The following is a 19,957-nucleotide window of genomic DNA, read 5'->3' as shown; positions in this document are numbered from 1 at the left end:
AATCTCAAATATAAAATATATTTTGATTTGTTTAACACTTTTTGGGTTACTACATGATTCCATATGTGTTATTTCATAGTTTTGATGTCTTCACTATTATTCTACAATGTAGAAAATAGTAAAAAAAAGAAAAACCCTTGAATATATATATATATATATATATATATATTTATTTATTACATATACACACACACTCTCACACACTCTGGACTCCGACATTGCTCGTCCTAATATTTCTATATTTCATAATTCCATTCTTTAACTTTTTAGATTTGTGTGTATTGTTAGATATTACTGTACTGTTGGAGCTAAGAACACAAGCATGAACATGTATTCAGTATCTGTGCTAAAGGCCTGTTTAAATTCCCTGGGCGATGTTCTAATATGCTCAATGGCGTAAACAAGGAATATAAATTGAACTATTTGCATACATTTTCTTGGTAAGAGGCCTGCGTCTAGGGTAATTCTGTAAGATTTGAGTTGAAGTGGATGAATCATAGGTCGTCTTCAAACCTTAGCATACTAAAACCATTAAAAAGAAACCCGTACACTTTTCGTATATGTTTTATTTATCTTTGAAACGAGTATCAATACAAAAGAATCGCCATGGTCAATCAGAAGATATATTACAGGGATATAGCTACAGCATTGAAATGTTGCAAAAACATACAAAGAGAAATCCAAAAGCCTTCACAAAAAACTCAGCTAAAAGATTTTGAAAGGGGTTGATCTGAAACATAGTGGTTATAGCACAGTGGCTTGGGGGAAGAATTCTGTGGTAACACAATACAACCTAGAAATGTGTACAGTCTTCTATTAAAGAAGGCCACTCAGGTTTTTGTGAAGGCAATACCCGTGAAGTGGGAAATGTGTGACTTTGGTTCAATCTAGGGTGTGTGTTGGACAATTCAGGCTACAGCATTATCCTATTGGCAGTACCATTATATAGCAAACATAATGGTGTGAGAAGTAATATGGTATATATATATATATATATATATATATATATATACACTTTTTTTTACTATCAAACAATGGCACCGTTCCCATTACTTGAGATCTCTTGGAAGAAATGATAACTACATGACAAGCAGCAAGAATGGCAGTCTTTGAAAAAGTTGACAACATTCACGATATGTCTCCTGAAATTGAAATACGTAGCTTGTGGATGTTTGTGAAAAATGGGTCATGGTATCGCTGTAGGTCTCCTCAAAGAGATAAATCAAACGTCATATTAATTTCTATTTACATAAAATATTTACAGCATCGTCATCATAATTAGTCATAATCGCTCTGTTATAAAATATAAACCATAATAAAAAGTCATAAGGGGGTTAAATGGTATTTAGAAAGTCAGTGACTGGCATCAATATAAAGCATTTGGTCTGAAGTCTGTTCAATGGTTGAACGGATGGTGTGTCTTCTTTGGCCCCATTGGTCTTTGTCCTGTTGGCCTGGCCAATAGAGTCTCTCACAGGGCAGTGCTTAAAGGGTTGAAATCGGCAGGCAGTTTGATTGGGCAGACCTTGCCATTTGGTGGGCCGAACATAAAAAACGTCCGCCCTCTCTTCATAACTCCATGAGAGTGACCTGGAACTGACTGCTCATGACTTCAGAGATCTCTATGAGGAATGCCGAGTGGTTGCTGTAGTGTTCGATGATGATGTCATCCATATTGACGAATATCCTGAAAGAGAACGGACAAAGAACAGATTCATGTTTTGTACCACACTTTATATAACAGGCTACATGTTACGTAAATTGTTTGCTGCTGTCTGGCTGAGACATTTTGTAGTCACGAAACAAAAAGAGTGAGAGGCCTCCAATTCCCTCAACACTGCAAACAATTAATCAGGCCCGACTCCTTTTCCCAGAGGGCAACCTGGCTTTACGGTAAGTAAAAGCGACCTGCCTGCTCACGCTACCTGGAGGGAAGGGACTTGATTTGAAGACTATACGTGGAATGAGAATGCTACAGAACCTGTTGGGTTCTCCATGTAATGTCCCCACACAGCAGGGCGGTGTGACAGAAGAACCACACGGCATTCTGGGTGACAGTCCCCCTCTAATCTTCTCCATCAAGTCAGCTTCAACAGATTACTGCCTTACTGCGTTACACCCGTTCATTGACATGGATTCTTGTGTGAAGACTGCAGGCCTACTTTACCACTAGGGGTAGATCTCAAGCTTAGGGAAATGTTGTCACCTTTACAGTAAACGTAAAGACCTTCGATGTAAAACTAGAATAGTATAGAAATCCTTTCGAAAGACTATGGCTCAAGCATTGAACACACAATAGCCGCCATTATTTCATTTCATGGTTCACATGTTGCCAATAGAGATACCAGCTCTTCCTCAAAGGTTACTCCCATTCAATGGCAAGCACCTGGCAACCACATATTTTCACAATAAGGTGGCTCCCTCCGCCTTAAATCAAAACCCTTGTCTATCAGAGTAGGTACCTATTTTCACTCAACAAAACAAATAGACCAAAACACTTCTACTTGGTGTAGCTACGGGATGGGTAGATCAGATTACAGAAACATAAATACTGTAAAGTAAAACAAATCGGCTAACTCATCCATCTTTCCATCCTGTTTCTTTTTCGGAAGAGCAAATTTTTATTTTATATATATATATTTGTTTTGTCATTTAGCAGACGCTCTTATCCAGAGTGACTTACAGGAGCAATTAGGGTTAAGTGCCTTGCTCAAGGGCACATCGACAGATTTTTCACCTAGCCGGCTCGGGGATTAAAACCAGCGACCTTTCGGTTACTGGCACAATGCTCTTAACCACTAAACTACCTGCCGCCCTACATTCCAGCAGACATCGAGCTAGCTAGCTCACCTAGCCGGTCTGTCAACTTTGGTTGGTTTCCTTACTGAGGACATCACAGTAAAATAGAAGGATGTATTGCAAAAAGAAATAGTAAAATGGTAGAGTACTGGGAAAGATGGGTTAGTCTGTGGACATCTGAGGGTTGGAATTAAGATTAGAGTGTTCTGTATATGAGAGTGAAAATAGCTGTATGTATCAATAGAAGATGTATTGTTGTCCATTGGTTTACTCCAATCAGGGGAGGGGTGGTAGGGTTGGGGGAACATTTTTAAATAGGGGGATTAGAAACTATGCTAACAATTAGTTTGACAGAACCCAGAATCTATCTGCAATATTGAAGCTGATCTACTAAATAAAAAAGTTGTACAAAATTAAACAAAAAAAAGTTTTGAAAAAGACTTCAACCAAGATTCAAACGAGGTACCATAAAACATTAATTAAACGCTGAGTCACAAATAGCCACCTGTCCCCTTTAATAGCTGGGCAACTGCACACATTTCCGCAAATAAACACCTGCTTCAGACAAACGCTGGGTCTAAATGAACTGTTTGAGGTTACCATGAATTACCATAAATTGTGTACGAGGTTTAATGTTTGATTTGCTACATTGAATAATTCAGTAATGACAACAACAAAAAATTATGTCAATCATCCATTTCTATCGCCAGTAAGAAACTGCTAGCCATTGGCTGCTAACAGCAGAGAACGGTTAGCTAACTGACATGCACAAAAACAGTCAATAACTTCGGGAGTACAGACCCTCAGAAATCGGCAGATCGCCCTATAGTGGCGAAAGTAAGAACTACCGAAAATGCACAGTGAAAGAGGATAAGTATTATTCTGTCAATTTTTTAGAGGCATACTAAGACAAAATAAATGTGACAGTGTGTAAATGATAACACAGTGCAGGAAATTAAGAAATTGATTTAAATGCTGGAAGTGAATGCTGGAATTAAACAATGAACTATGAAATGAGTGAAAGCTGTGTCTATTAAGGAAATAGATGCCTGGTTCAAATAAAAGCCTGTCTCTAATAAGCTCCTGTTGTGTTCAGTGATTTAAGCAAATAAACACCTGGGCTATTAATTTAAGTTTTTACGGTAAGTAGTATATCCTGCAGCGCACCTACTTAGTCAAATCCAATCAGTTTTCCTTCAATTTACTGTAACTTGCTAATGCTACTTAGGAATACAATTGCTAATTATGTAGCATAGCTAATGCTAACACTTGTTCCTCTTGATGTAAAAACACAGATCAAGGCCTCAGAAAGTAATTTACCCTCTTTTGCATTTCTTGTATATTTTCCCGATGGTGTCCTCTTGCATGCCATACTTTTCAGAAATCTGAGAAAGGAACAAAGGAAAGATGAGTATCACTGTCAACTACAGTATTCTCTCATGCTTGAACGATGAGATGCTTGGACAATGACAACAATGTTGGGTAAGGAATAAGTATTAAGAGTGTACTACTTACCGCTTGTCTCAGGCCTTTCAGAGTTGGGGTGTTGAGCATGAGAGCATCGAACACCTCCTCGGACTCTGTTCTCACGTACAGGAGTACTGAAAAACAGGACAACATAACACGTCAGGTGTACCAGACCAGGAGAAAACAGGACAGCAGAACACGTCAGGTTGTGTACCAGACCAGGAGAAAACAGGACAACATAATACGTCAGGTTGTGTACCAGACCAGGAGAAAACAGGACAACAGAACAGTGACGTGTATTCACGGATGCCAAGGGAAGCCAGGCTTCCCTAGAAAATGAAACAAATAAAAAATGTACATAAAATAACGTATCTTTCGTCTCTCTGTGTTTCATAATTTTGTATCTCACCGGAGGAAGCATCCAATTGAGCGAAACAGCGCCCCTTTGTCTCTGTATGTATAGCCCATCTATCTGATGCTTTCTGGTCAAAAAGAGTATGATATTCTTGCCACCCGTAGCATTGAATTCAAGGAAGCCAGTGAGAATTTGACCTCCCTTGATAAAAAAAAGTATGAAATAATAGCCAATCAGCGTTGAGCTAAACTGAGTGAGCTCAACTGTGAATGGTCCTGGCGCACCCACATTTTTTTTCAAGGGAAGCGAGTTTGGATTTGGCTTTACACCAGTCCATCAGATCAAAATACCAAATGTCACTGACAGAACTTGAATTGTTGCATCTCGATGTGTTGTTGTTCTCCGGTGGCTAGCTAGCTAAAATTGGCCCTTTTCCTAAATTAGCCATGGATGGAGATAGGGATTTGGACTTGTGGTTTTACTTCATTCTCCGTACTGGCCAATGATTATAACAGCGATTCTGATTTAACCATACATTTTTACATTGTGCCTGACAGGATGGAAGTTCAATATGTAGCTAGATGTAGTAGGCTAATGTTAACTAGTATGCTCATCGTTGCCCATGAAAGGAAGTTAGGCTAGCGAGCAAGCATTTATTGCCAGTTAGCCTAGGACAACAAAAATGTAAAACGTGTACTGTATGACAGTCATAGACGGTTTCATCAACACGAAAGAGAGGAGGATGGCATACACACACACACAAATCAGAACCATGGACAGCCACATATTTATACTGAACTAAAATATAAACGCAACATGTAAAAGTGTCGGTCCCATGTTTCATGAGCTGAAATAAAAGATACCAGAAATGTTCCATATGCACAAAAAGCTTATTTCTCTCAAATTTTGTGCACACATTTGTTTACATCCCTGAGAATTTCTCCTTTACCAAGATAATCCATCCACCTGACAGGTGTGACATATCAAGAAGCTGATTAAACAGCACGATCATTACACAAGTGCACCTTGTGCTGGGGCCAATAATAGGGAATGTGCAATTGGCATGCTGACTGCAGGAATGTCCACCAGAGCTGTTGCCACAGAATGTAATGTTAATTTCTCTACCATAAGCCACCTCCAATGTCGTTTTAGGGAATTTGGCAGTACGTCCAACCGGCCTCACAACCGCAGACCACGTGTAACCACGCCAGCCCAGGACCTATACGTCCGGCTTCTCCACGTCCGGCTACCTGGACAGCTGATGAAGATGTGGGTTTGCACAACAGAATAATTTCTGCACAAACTATCAGTAACCATCTCAGGGAAGCTAATCTGCGTGCTTGTCGTCCTCATCAGGGTCTTGACCTGACTGCAGTTCAGCGTAGTAACTGACTTCAGTGGGCAAATGCTCACCTTCGATAGCCACTGGCACGCTGGAGAAGTGTGCTCTTCACGGATGAATCCCAGTTTCAAATGTACCGGGCAGATGGCAGACAGCGTGTATAGCGTTGTGTGGGTGAGCGGTTTGCTGATGTCAACGTTGTGAACAGAGTGCCCCATGGTGGCGGTGGGGTTATGGAATGGGCAGGCATAAACTAAGGACAATGAACACAATTGCATTTTATTGATGGCAATTTGAATGCACAGAGATACCGTGACAAGATCCTGAGGCCGATTGTCGTGCCAATCATCCGCCGCCATCACCTCATATTTCAGCATGATAATGCACGGCCCCATGTCGTAAGGATCTGTACACAATTCCTGGAATCTGAAAATGTCCCATTTCTTCCATGGCATGCATACTCACCAGACATGTCACCCATTGAGCATGTTTGGGATGCTCTGGATCCACGTGTACGACAGCGTGTTCCAGTTCCCGCCAATATCCAGCAACTTGGCTCAGCCATTGAAGAAGAGTGGGACAACATTCCACAGGCCACAATCAACATCCTGATCAACTCTATGTGAAGGAGATATGTCGCGCTGCATGAGGCAAATGGTGGTAACACCAGACACTGACTGGGTTTCTGATCCACGCCCCTACCTTTTTTAAGGTATCTTTGACAAACAGATGCATATCTGTATTCCCAGTCATGTGAAATCCATAGATTAGGGCCTAATGAATTTATTTCAATTTACTGATTTCCTTATATGAACTATAACTCAGTAAAATCTTTGAAATTGTTGCATGTTGCGTTTCAAATTTTTTTGTGTGTAGCTTACGTTGTTTGGACTAAATTGTTTTTGGTATCTTTAAGTTGTCACTATATTAGACTAAACGTGATTTGATTTTGAAATGGTTCTGGAATTGTAGGGGCAGCTCCTATTTTCTTTGCGACTTGCAATAACTCTCCGTGGTTCTACATCAATAGTTGTTTAGTAGTCCAAAAATGTCAGAAACATTACCTTGCTTGACCATGCTGTAGGTCATGTAACTGTTTGTTACATTCAATATGCTTTGTGGACTTCACCGGACAGATGTTGCTCTCCGGTTTTGTGATGAAACAAAGGTGTGGTTGAATTTATTCTGCCACTGTGTCTTCTTATTGTCTCAGCCTTATATATATATACTGTATATATCACTTTCACAAGGTATATGAACTAACTGCTTCTAGAGCAAACAACGCAATTATCACAACACCCTTTTTTTCTGGCTTGGCTTCCCCAGTGATTTTATCCACGCACCGCTACTGCAACAGAATACGTCAGGTTGTGTAACAGACCAGGAACACAGTAGTACTCTGGTTTTGATATTGACAACTCATTCTTTGCATCGTACCGTATGTATTGTCTGTATACCCGCTTTGGGTTTGGCCAATTCCATTTCCATTCAGAAAGTGCACTGTACTTTCAATTGTATTTTTCTCTTTACCTCTCTGTTGTTCCTCCAATCTGGCCTGCTTGCTTGGAGGTGGGCTACCACTGCTCTGGTCCACTCTATCAGGGTACAGTCTCTTCAGGGAGGTCCTTTCAACTTCTTCCAGTGTTGTGGGAGGTGCCTACACAGAGAACAATCATTAGGTACAGCTCCTCTATAGAATGTTATTGCTTCATTTCCCATCCCAGCCATAGTATGGCTGGGACAGTCATGAATAGGAATGTTATTATTATCACTGCTAAATACGTCTCCCATGACCCTGTAGAGACAAACATGAATGGTGACACAGATGCAGATAGATAAAAGGTTCCAGACAATACGTTATGCAGATAGATAAAAGGTTCCAGACAATACGTTTATCTATCTAGACTATCAGAGACGTTAGTTTCACAACCGGTCACAAGCGAGTCTAATTTTTTATTGTATATAAGACAGAACATTTCCAGACACTTTTACTTATCAAGATAACATTAATTCGTTTGGGGATTTTTCAGTTCTCTCCCCTCTTAAGAAACTGGGATTTTCTAAGACATTTATCTAAGACCATATTTTCTTTGACAGATGGAACGATGTATGGGACTCAAATAAGTCTTGTAAATCATCCCAGAGCTCAGAAAAGCAAATGACCCCCTTCACCTTTATCCTAAATTAGGGCACATCTCTCCCTTGCTTCCTCTCTTAAAGCAGTGTCTAGTAAGTATTTTTTATTTATTTATTTATTTTTATTTAACCTTTATTTAACCAGGTAAGCCAGTTGAGAACAAGTTCTCATTTACAACTGCGACCTGGCCAAGATAAAGCAAAGCAGTGCGATAAAAACAACAACCCAGAGTTAAATATGGGGTAAAACAAAACATAAAGTCAAAAATACAACAGAAAATATATATACAGTGTGTGCAAATGTAGTAAGTTATGGAGGTAAGGCAATAAATAGGCCATAGTGCAAAATAATTACAATTAGTATTAACACTGGAATGATAGATGTGCAAGAGATGATGTGAAAATAGAGATACTGGGGTGCAAATGAGCAAAATAAAGAACAATATGGGGATGAGGTAGTTGGGTGGGCTAATTTCAGATGGGCTGTGTACAGGTGCAGTGATCGGTAAGGTGCTTTGACAACTGATGCTTAAAGTTAGTGAGGGAGATAAGAGTCTCCAGCTTCAGAGATTTTTGCAGTTCGTTCCAGTCATTGGCAGCAGAGAACTGGAAGGAATGGCGGCCAAAGGAGGTGTTGGCTTTGGGGATGACCAGTGAGATATACACTTGGTATTAACACTTGGTAGCAGACTGAGCACACACCCACTCCCCCTCCACACTCCCCCTCCAAATACCCACTCCCCCTCCCCCTCCACACACCCACTCCCACTCCACACACCCACTCCCCCTCCACACTCCCCACTCCCTAAAGCCCAGACTGTGGGAACTAAAGGCCTGTCAGAACAGCAGCTCTTACCACCTCCACTAGCTTGAGTCAATATCACTGAAAAGGGGGGCTCGGTGAGTGTGTGTGCCAGGTGAGTGTGTGTGTCTTTGTGTAGGTTCCTGCAGGTTATCCCGTGTGTCAGTCACACTAGAGTCGAGTTTCGAGTCGAGGAATCTGAATAGCCCACCAATTAGATAGTCTGATCTCGGCGTCTGCCTCTCCTCACTCTCCCTGACTCTCTCCCTTATCCCAACCCACTTTTCCCACAAACTTGTTTTCCCACACCATCCCTTTTTCCCCCCCCTTTGTGTGCCAGAGCCCCAAGCTACAGTCCCAGGATAGCAGGGAACATGACTCAACTCACTGTTGTGGTGGTGAACTCCAAGACGAGGGAGGAGGGAGGAGGGAAGAGAGAGGAGGGAGGAGAGAGGGGGGAGACCTACCAGGCCACAGCGCTGCATGTTGGAGAGGTGCATCTCTGGGATAAAGAGGACAGGGTTGGTGACGTGGTCCTCCAGGGTCTTGAAGAAGGTGCTGTCACTTCCCATGGAGCTGGACACTACTGCCTTGTTGGCTGAGGAGGAAGAGGAGAACACTGGGTTAGAATGGGCATTATAGAATCGCCTGTTTAATTAAGACCTAAAGGGCTGGTTTTCTGGGTGCTTTTTAGTCTAGGAGTAGGGTTAACCTGAGTCTGGGAAATTGGCTCTATGACATTGTAATGCTTGTGAGACTGAATTCTCCTCTTTAAGGAAGAATAGGTACTGAACAGTGACACTATTTATACAAGTGGGGATAAATCCCAAAATGCCAATTTCGTTAGAAACCCATGGGGCCTTAAATTACAATCACAGACGGAGAATGCAGGATTTCTTTCCTGCTTGTCTTATTTCACTGCTGATTTAGTCAGACTATTTAAATCACGTAATGGAGTTGAGTTGGGCTTGTGAAGGCCAAGCCTCATCATGAAAGCAGATACCCAAACTGTAATGAAATTAGTTATTTGCATGTTCTGACACGCTAACCACACCGCTTGCGTTTCTTGTGCGAGCGTTGCAAAATAAATGTACATGTTATTCAATCTTTTCATCCAAACTGCTCGCGCGCGCGAACAAGCTTCTGCGTAGCCAGGCGCTAAAATAGAACTTGGTTCTATTTTTCACCCTTGACATGCTGCAAGTCCCGCCTCTCCCATCTCCTCATTGGTTTTTAGGAGCCTATACCCACGTGGGTGACTGAAAGCTGAACTGAGGTCCACACTCCAGTCCAGTTGGTGGTGGTAATGCACCTTAAAGCTGGTTGCCAAGCGCCATATAAAGTCCACAGAAGAAGAAGAAGAAGAAGAAGACTAAGAAGAAGAAGAAGACTGAAGGGGGATAGATGCCTAGAAACTAACTAAATTTCCCCTTTTATCTGTGGATTAATTGTCGGAGTAGAGAACACACGATTTTAGGTGACTCAAAATGGGTCAAAGTTCTACAAAGATCCAGGAAAAAAGGACTTTGTGCATTTCAGGTAAAATAACAACCCAATGTTTATATCCCATGACAAATTAACTAGCAACATCAAGCTAGCTAGCTAAATGTCCATAAATGTTTAATGCGTTTCGACCTGTCCCCAAATGAATATAGTTGGTTCAGAGTTCGTTTTGATATTTCAACCTGCGTCTCCTGATTGCGTCTGGTGTGCATGGACAAAATCAACATGTGCGATGGTGCACGTGGACGCCTGTTGTAGTCAGCCTGTTAGACACAGCATGGTGTTAGATGTCTCCTGGGGTTTACATCTGTCATTGGGTTAGTGTTTGTGTGCGGATGTAGGTTGTGATTATTTTTCTATAATAAGACGGTGCCTGAAGAACTCGTACTTTTGGAGTCGATGACAGTCTTGCCCCTTCTCTTGCTCCTCTTCCTGTCCTCATCTCTCATCTTCCTCTCCGCACCCTGAGGAGAAAGACCCAGACACACACGGTCACAACTCTACTCTGACACACTAACCAGTCCGCCATACAATAGGTGCATCTCTTAGAGAAGAAGCAGCAATAAAATAATACAAATCAGTTTTTCTGTCATGGTTGAGCTAGCCTAACTAGTACTATGGTCCGGTCACCCCCCCCACATTGTAATAGAGCGAATAAGAGGGACCACATTCATGACACAACACTCATTCACCAGCTGCTAAACCAGTTTGTTTGGCTTGTGTCTCAGTGAGCGCCACAACACATTATCACGCTACTGTGTCAAAACAGCTAGTGGCAGCGGATGACAGTCCAAAAGGCGGATAGATTGAAAAGATTACATGGCCATAGGGGCTTTTGACGACAACTATCGGATTTCAAGCCAACAATGGGATTAATGACATAGGTTCAATTTATGAACCAGACAACTCTGAGATTAAAGCATCTATTTTTGTCACCTGCACAGCTTTAGGTCATAAACTAGAGATACATTAACTGTATAGGACTTAGTACCAAACCTTGGAGGACACCACTAAATATATATTGTAAAGCATACAGTGCATTCAGAAAGTATTCAGACCCCTTGACTTTGTTACGTTACAGCCTTATTCTAAAATGGATTAAATTGTTTGTTTTCCTCATCAAGCTACACACAATACCCCATAATGACAAAGCAAAAACAGGTTTAGGCATTTTTGCAAATTTATGAAGAAAAAAAAAGGAAATCACATTTACATAAGTATTCAGACCCTTTACTTAGTACTTTGTTGAAGCACCTTTGGCAGCGATTACAGCCTTGAGTCTGCTTGAGTATGATGCTACAAGCTTGGCACACCTGTATTTGGGGAGTTTCTCCCGCTCTTCTCTGCAAATCCTCTCAAGATCTGTCAGGTTGGATGTCCCGAAGCAACTCCTGCGTTGTCTTGGCTGTGTGCTTAGGGTTGTTGTCCTGTTGGAAGGTCAACCTTCACCCCAGTCTGAGGTTCTGAGCGCTCTGGAGCAGGTTTTCATCAAGGATCCCTCTGTACTTTGCTCCGTTCATCTTTCCCTCGATCCTGACTAGTCTCCCAGTCCCTGCCGCTGAAAAACATCCCCACAGCATGATGCTGCCACCACCATGCTTCACCGTAGGGATGGTGCCAGGTTTCCTCCAGATGTGACGCTTGGCATTCAGGCCAAAGAGTTCAATCTTGGTTTCATCAGACCAGAGAATCTTGTTTCTCATGGGCTGAGAGTCCTTTAGGTGCCTTTTGGCAAACTCCAAGCGGCTGTCATATAGCCTTTTACTGAGGAGTGGCTTCCGCCTGGCCACTCTACTATAAAGGCCTGATTGATGGAGTATTGCAGAGATGGTTGGCCTTCTGGAAGGTTCTCCCATCTCCACAGGGGAACTCTGGAGCTCTGTCAGAGTGACAATCGGGTTTTTGGTCACCTTTCTGACCATGGCCCTTCTCCCCCGATTGCTCAGTTTGGCCGGGCGGCCAGCTCTAGGAAGAGTCTTGGTGGTTCCAAACTTCTCACATTTAAGAATGATTGAGGCCGCTGTGTTCTTGGGGACCTTCAAACCTGCAGAAATTTTTTGGTACCCTTCCCCAGATCTGTGCCTCGACACAATCCTGTCTCGGAGCTCCATGGACAATTCCTTCAACTTCATGGCTTGGTTTTTGCTCTGACATGCACTGTCAACTGTGGGACCTTATGTAGACAGGTGTGTGCCTTTTCAAATCATGTCCAATCAATTTAATTTACCACAGGTGGACTCCAATCAAGTTGTAGAAACATCTCAAGGATGATCAATGGAAACAGGATGCACCTGAGCTCAATTTCGAGTCTCATGGCAAAGGGTCTGAACAGTTATGTAAATAAGGTATTTCTGTTTTATATTTTAGTAAAATTAGCAAAAAAAATGTTTTCGCTTTGTCATTATGGGGTATTGTGTGTAGATTGATGAGTAAAACAATTTATTTAATAAATTTTAGAATAAGGCTGTAACGTAACAAAATGTGGAAAAAGGGAAGGGGTCTGAATACTTTCTGAATAACAACCCATCTACGACACATCTATAAGCCCTTCAAAAAATTTGACATTTGAGATACATAGAGATCTTTACTGACCTTATCACAGAAGATTTTGACCTGGACGGCAGCTCTGTGGATGAGGCGGTTGGTGCCGGTGCTGAAATCATAGGTGTCGATCTGGAGGTTGAGAGGAAGCCCCTTCACTCCCTTCTGAGAGGAGAAGTCTGTACTCAGAGAGTTGATGCCAATGTACACCTGGAGAAGGAGAGAGGATAAGAGGGTTAACATGATATCAGACAAGGAAATGTGCAGTATTATACAGAGCCATGAATGCATGGAACTCCCTTCATCTTATATAGCGCAAGTGAACATCAAACCTGGTTTCAAAAAACAAATAAAGAAACACCTCACGGCACAACGCCTCTCCCGTATGCTACCTACATTTTGTGTGCATGTACTGACATGTATGTGTAACTGATAGATACACATGCAAACTACATGTTAAAAGTAATTTTTCTGTAATGTGTCGGACCCCAGTAAGACTAGCTGTCGCCATTAGCATTGGCCAATGGTGATCCTAATAAATTAAAAAAATTAAACAGCTACTGAATTGGAGAACTTTCTAGAACTGTTTTGGTGCTCTTCAAAAAGGTCCTGGCGCAGTAATGAGAACTTTGAGAATCATTAAACCATTTACGCGATTCACAATTGCTTCACTGCTGTTCTATTCAATGTCATATAATAAGAAGTGATACAGAGAGAGAACGTCGCGTGTGTGTGGGTGGCTGGCTGGCTACTCTTTGACCAATGACGTCCAATTATGATATTTTCTCTTAGGTGTGACAGAGAAAATAAAAGGATTGAGTGACAAGCCTAGACACATCTCTGATCGGGAAGAAGTGTGGGGACAGAAAAAGCTTAACAAAACAAAAACTGGGAATCTATGGACACGTGTTGTGATGACACCTTTTTGGATTGGGAACCCTCCACTTGTGGAAAAATGTACAGACATACAGTATAACAGAAAAGTCTAGCATGTTTCCACAATGGCTGTGTCTTGGTAAGGTTTCAGGATATAAGAGGCCCTGATTTTAACAGACTTGTTCTGGGGCCAGTCGTAAAGTGGGATGAGTTAGTAGATCACTGGTTGTGACAACAGGTGTTGAAATTAGCTTTTCTCTCTCTCATTCCTTCCAACCTGTCTTTTCCCCTCTCTCTCTCTCTGTCTCTGTCTCTCCCTCTGTCTCTGTCTTTCTCTCTCTCTCTCTCTCTCTCTCTCTCTCCCTCTCTCTCTGTCTCCCTCTCTGTCTCCCTCTCTCTCTCTCTCTCTCTCTCTCCCTCTCTCTCTCTCCCCCTCTCTCCACCTGCAGTGAGTTTCACTGCCCCACCCCTATGGGTGTGAACAGATTGCAGTAAGCGTTCTCGACATGTCGCTCTTGCCTTGTGGTGACAGGCGCCCCGGGGCGGCCGCATGCCAGGGATTCCTCCCCTCCCAACCCTCAGCGCTCCCTCATCGCCCCATTTCATCTGAACGGATAGCGTGGCTAGGTAAATAATAGGGGCGTTACAAGCGCTATGACTTTATCTGTGTGTGTGCAAGTGTGTGTGTCAGCGTGTGTGTTTTTCCACTGTTGCGCCAGTTTCCTGGCTGCTCTTACTTTAGCTTCCTCATTGGGGTTCCAGATGAAGGACAGAGCGTTGAAGGCCACCTCTTCCACATGGCTGATGCCGCTGAAGACCTCTTTGTAGTCAGCTAGAAGATAGATAGAAAGATATTGATTTAGTTCAGAGATAATTAAGTGGTTATCTGCCCTGAAAAGATCCAGGCTTATGAAAGAAACCAGATTGTGGTTATCTCTTCTGAAGAAATACAGGCCTACGAAAAAGCAACAACAACAACTGATAAAATCTTCCAGTCATTGACATTTTCTGTTACTATACTATGCTTGTGTTTGTGTGTACATGGTAAAGGCTGCTGTGCATACCGATGTCAATGACCCTCTGCTTAACGGTCGGCTGCCTTGCGTGCCAGTGATTCCAGCACCTCAGCTGGATCTCTGCACTCTTGTCATTCTCAAACACCGCCATGACAACCGTCTGGAGAAAGAGAGGAGAGAGAGAGAGAGAGACCATCAGACAAGGTACATTTTGTGTACGTTGAGTGCATCGTTGACTCAGAGAAAGACAAACTACTGGGCCCGTTTCATTCAGATGTCAGCCGCTGCATTTATTACTCCAAATCCCCAATTCTCTCCTGGAATTGTCACCAGCTATTAGCAGGGCTTGTGTGTGTACTCTCTTTTCAACTGAGAAAAGAGAGGGCTGTCACCCAGGCCTTTAGCGCCTCACCTCTCCCCCTGTTCTCCCTCTCGGCCTGACTAACTGGCTGACATGCATTGGGTTTGGCCCCGCCATACGAAGTATGTACAGAGCCTGGCGGAACACCAAAAACAAAATCACTCATCACAAGAAGAGAGAACAACGTTCCTGCCCTGATCCACCATGACAGTCAACAATAGTGAACCAAGGGAGATTTTTTGAAGGAACATACTTTCGCTGGGGTTGTGTCAGATAGAACATCCTATGATGTCATCAAAGCTCGGCTCACCTTGACTTTGTTGGAGGACAGGCTGTCCACCCCCTGTAGGGAGATTGGGTAGAACTGGCCTTTGTTGAGGTAAACCATGGGCAGCTGGGACGACTTGTGCTGGGTGGCTTGAGGGGCTCCCAGAATGAACTGGAAATCATTCCTGGAGACAGAAAAGACAGAGAAGAATGGTAATGGTCAGCATTATGCTTTGCCATTGGAATGTCAATGATATTCATTACCTTTAGCCTAATTAGATTAGCATTAGCGATACTGGGCATCGCTCAGTGTTCAAGCTGACATAATGACTTTGAAGTCATCACACAGGTGTTCTAATTTGATTTGATTCCCAGGGCACATAGCTACCTGTATCTCTCTGGAGGGGAGTTGGTGTAGGAGTCAGAGTACACTGGGCTGGGCTGCTTGGTAAAGGGATCGCTGTAGGGTAGAGCCTGTTTCAGGGCAACACAAGAAAATAGTAACGAGGAGATGGAATGTGAAAAAAGAAAGAAAGAGAGAGATGGAGGGAAACTAGAAGTGAAAGGGGAGATGAGAAGTTGCCAGAGATGAAAATGTACAAAGGACACCACCAGTTGTGATATAGACAAATAAACAAGATGGCTGCTCTGGTTAAAGCTGTAAGCTTACCTCAGTGGTGGCCTCAGGGAAGACTGTCTCTGTGGGCCACTTCTGGGAGAGCAGGGAGTCGAACATGTTGTTGATGGCCTGCTTGTCATAGGTGTCGGCACTGGAGTTGAGGGGGAGAGGGTTTTGGGGGACAGAGGGGGGGCAGAGAGACGATAGCTTGCTGTTGAGGTCCAGCGCCTCCTGGGGGTTGTTGATGATGTTGGTAGGCGTCTCCAGGGAGACCAGCTCGGGGGAGGAGCCACTCAGTGTCCTGGGTTGTGGGGAGGGGGAGGAGTTTAGATACAGGACAAACCCAATTGGCCACCCCCTCTTTTGTACAGCAGCACACATACACACAATTACAGACTACAAATGTGTAAAAGTCAATAAAGCATGAATAAAGCCAGTGTAGTTCTCAGAGTCCACTGAGCACACAGTGCTACTGAAAGTGAACTAAAGAGAGTTTACCGCCTAATCCCAATATTGTTTCCCTCTTTCTTTATTTGAGTTTATCTATGGGACTGACTGCCGTGTTTGACGGGACAACAGCGCGGCCACCGACGGCAATTTTTCAACCCAGACAAAAGAGAGGGTGAGTGAGAGGGAGAGCTGGGGCTGCTTCTCCTCCTTTTGTGAGTCAGAGACTGTGTTTTTCAGGAGGAGGTGTACCACGGCCCATAATCCCTTGGGGTTCTGTTTGACAGGGGGATTAGCCACTAGCTCACCCAACTCTGACCTCGCCAAAGCCCTGCCCTTTCTCTGCTGCTTGACTCCATGTAAAGGGGCTTGACTCCATGTGAAGAGGCTTGACTCCACGACATAGGAACTCCCAATACCACCCGGGAACCACTTAAAAATCCCTTTAACCTCCTATCTTCCCCATACCCCTTTAGTGTCTGCCTCTACGGTTTGATTGACAGGTGACATTCTCTTGGCCTTTACCCTGATCGCTCAATCAAGCCTATACTCTTGGTAGTGTAAAAAAATTGCTTAGATATCAATCTTACCTCTCTGGCTTGTACATACTGCTGCCTCGGCTGCATGCAACCATTTTCTGTTCTTTTGGTGTCTGTGAACATGAGACAACAACAGGGAGTTGTTTCAGTACAACACACATACAGAGGAGACAGGTTGAACTTAAACGGGTGTTATAACACACACGTTACCTTGCACTGCTCGTAGGTGAGCAGGCTGTCTGTGTAGGCCCAGGAGTCCATGATGAGGTTATTGTAACACTGGTAGTTGAAGCTCTCGTTCTGAAGGACCAATCCCAGAGTCCTGCAGCGCACAGACCAGCAGAAAAATCACATTAATGAACTCACCATTATAGATAGATATAATACAGATCAAATTGGTAGGCTTCACATTCTGAATAAAGCATTGCAGTGAAGGAGGTAGCACTTGACTTAATAATTAAATTCAGTTTTTGGCATGTTTTGGCTGTGGGAAGTGCCTCTTTGCCTGTGCATATGTTAACCTTTGTAGTAGAAATGCAAGACTTTATGGTGTGAGTGTCTGCATGCTAAGAACAACCTTAAGCGCTGCACATACTTGCCCCTGGGCTAGGAGGAGGGTTTCGATTGCAAAACCACAGATCTTATTAAGATTTGGCTGCTCACCGCATAGGTGTCAAGAGCTCACCCACACACAAATATGCCTTGTATAACCTCAAAATTATTACGTTAACTAGAACTGGATCATAATATCAGTTACCTTAGAACAGTATCATGTTTAAAAAAAAATAAAAATAAAGAAATCACTTATGAGAACTTATTTGTTATAAGCCTTTCCCCTCCTAGGGTCGTAGTGATTTTTAAGTAAAAAGGTCAGGATCCGAGCTGTCACCTGGGAGATCTGAGTTTCCAAAAGTTTGCCAAAAGTCCAGACACAAAACAAGGGATTTAGGGGAAGGATCAGTAACTCCTCAGGATAAACAGAAAGAAAAGTGGGATTTTGTTTTGGGAATTTCCTGGCTACTGAGAGTGGGGTACGCCTCCTGTAAGTTGAGTGGCCAGCGTGCAAACAGAGCAGGTTTACCTTTGAGCTACCACATAATATGCTGACAACAAAAGGAAGACTTCAGGCATTGACATCCCACTGTGTTTGACCAGGACAGAGAGAATTACAATGAGGCTTATTAGCATAAAATTATCACTGTCATTCTATACCTCTTAAGATACCTATACAACTGTTTACTAAAATGCCTTCTCTCAAAACTGCAACCCACCACTGCAAAGACTGATTTAACAACAGACACCTGTTCTAAGATACACCTGTTTCTCCCTCTACAGACACTCACCTGCCTCAGTGTACATTAACACTACAACATTCCATTAGCTACTCTTCCCCTTACAAAAAAAGATTGCAGTTTTGAAACTGCAGTAAAAGTGCAGTAACTGCAGTCGACTGTGGTATTTTGGACGCAGTAATTGCAGTATACTGGTCCTCTGTAGCTCAGCTGGTAGAGCACGGCGCTTGTAACGCCAAGGTAGTGGGTTCGATCCCCGGGACCACCCATACACAAAAAAAAAAAATATATGTATGCACGCATGACTGTAAGTCGCTTTGGATAAAAGTGTCTTCTAAATGGCATATTATATTATATTATTATAATTGCAGTGTACTGCACTCTGACTGCAATCTTTTTTGGTAAGGTTCTTCCCCTAAATACTGCTCAATACAGATGTTACAATAGAGAATCCCTGTCTAGAGTTTCACCACTACGTTATGTAATTCAATACATTCCACCTCGTCATGTACCAGGCTCTCCAACACATTCAGGGGGGGGTTCTCCACAAAATATACGTTTTTTTCAAAAAAACACACCTTTCACATGGGGGTCTCATTGCACAACATAAAGAGGAAGAGAAGGGGGGGGGCCCTGCATATCTCACCCTCTCTCTCAGGAAGTGTAGGTAACTCTTACTGTTCAACAGAAGATGAATGAATGGACAAGTCAGCGCTTGCATCATTATCTATTCTGGCCCTCAGCAGAAAAGTTTAGATAAAGGATCAGAGGAAGGGAAATTAAGAGGTAGACTGTTGCAGAACCAAAAGCAGTTACAGCCAAAGGGCCTTACATCATTCCAACCAACGGATGCACTTATGCCACGTTCACGCGGTTATCGTAGAAAAGAAAGACGATCCAGAGTTTCCCATTTGGGAAACAATCAATAGGAAGCTCTACGCAAATAACTTACTTACGTGAACGTGGCATTAAAATATTAGACTGTCTAATACGACTGGTTGCATTTTACCTTAGCAGGTATATACCACAAGACACAAGTCCAAACACATTTCCTTTAAGGAACACATTCTAGCCACAAAACACCCCCTTTAACCCCGTAAATCATAGATTTTTTTATTTATTTAACCTTTTATTTAACTAGGTAAGTCAGTTAAGAACAAATTCTTATTTACAATGATGGCCTTACAAACATAGCATGTCACAGAGAACCACATAAAGAAGCTGTCAACTTACTCAATCTCTTTGGTCATGACTCCTTTCCAAGACAGCAGAGTTTAGGTTCCTTTGGGTAAAGTCTCCTCTAGTGGTTGTGGGTTTGTGCGTCTCAATGAGAGTGAGCCTGTTTTGATTCCTGTCCTCACCAGCTCCCCACATTTATTTCATGCTGACAGGTAGCTTCCCTCACTCGCGCCTGATTGGCCGAGGGCTCTGGAGACAGGTGCCTGATAGGACAGGTGTAGAGGAGTTAACTGTTTCAGTGCTGATGGAAAACAAGGTGTGAATGGTTGGGTACTTAGCAGGACAATCCTGGAAAGTGTTTCACCCATCTCATTAGGAGTTAAAGAAAAGAGTGAGATTGATTTCTCCAAGGTGTG

At 42.8% G+C, this 19,957-nt stretch overlaps 1 protein-coding gene across 1 annotated transcript; it reads right to left on the bottom strand.

Annotated features, from left to right (window-relative positions):
* Nucleotides 1–548: 548 nt before the first annotated feature.
* LOC121539005 (grainyhead-like protein 3 homolog) lies at nt 549–19,690 on the bottom strand. The gene is made up of 15 exons (XM_041847167.2): nt 19,596–19,690; nt 17,281–17,392; nt 17,122–17,183; nt 16,136–16,385; nt 15,854–15,939; nt 15,509–15,650; nt 14,886–14,997; nt 14,559–14,653; nt 12,997–13,155; nt 10,793–10,868; nt 9,369–9,499; nt 7,494–7,620; nt 4,315–4,400; nt 4,120–4,184; nt 549–1,687 (listed from the first exon to the last, which is right to left on the bottom strand). Exons 1-15 carry the CDS (start codon nt 19,610–19,612, stop codon nt 1,570–1,572), a joined length of 1,638 nt encoding a protein of 545 aa, XP_041703101.1. The 5' UTR covers nt 19,613–19,690; the 3' UTR covers nt 549–1,569.
* Nucleotides 19,691–19,957: the final 267 nt, after the last annotated feature.

This window comes from Coregonus clupeaformis, chromosome 21, assembly GCF_020615455.1.
Source record: "Coregonus clupeaformis isolate EN_2021a chromosome 21, ASM2061545v1, whole genome shotgun sequence".
Lineage (NCBI taxonomy): Eukaryota > Metazoa > Chordata > Actinopteri > Salmoniformes > Salmonidae > Coregonus > Coregonus clupeaformis.
Note: the sequence above shows the minus strand (reverse complement) of the source record. Positions and strands in the feature narration are given on the sequence as shown.

Bases quoted from the DNA above. Each gene is read 5' to 3' on its own strand.
- LOC121539005 (XM_041847167.2), bottom strand. The intron at 14,654-14,885 runs GTATGCACAGCA...TCTATCTTCTAG, and splicing joins GCAGAGGGTCATTGACATCG to CTGACTACAAAGAGGTCTTC. The intron at 9,500-10,792 runs GTACGAGTTCTT...CTTCCTCCTCAG, and splicing joins GACTGTCATCGACTCCAAAA to CCAACAAGGCAGTAGTGTCC.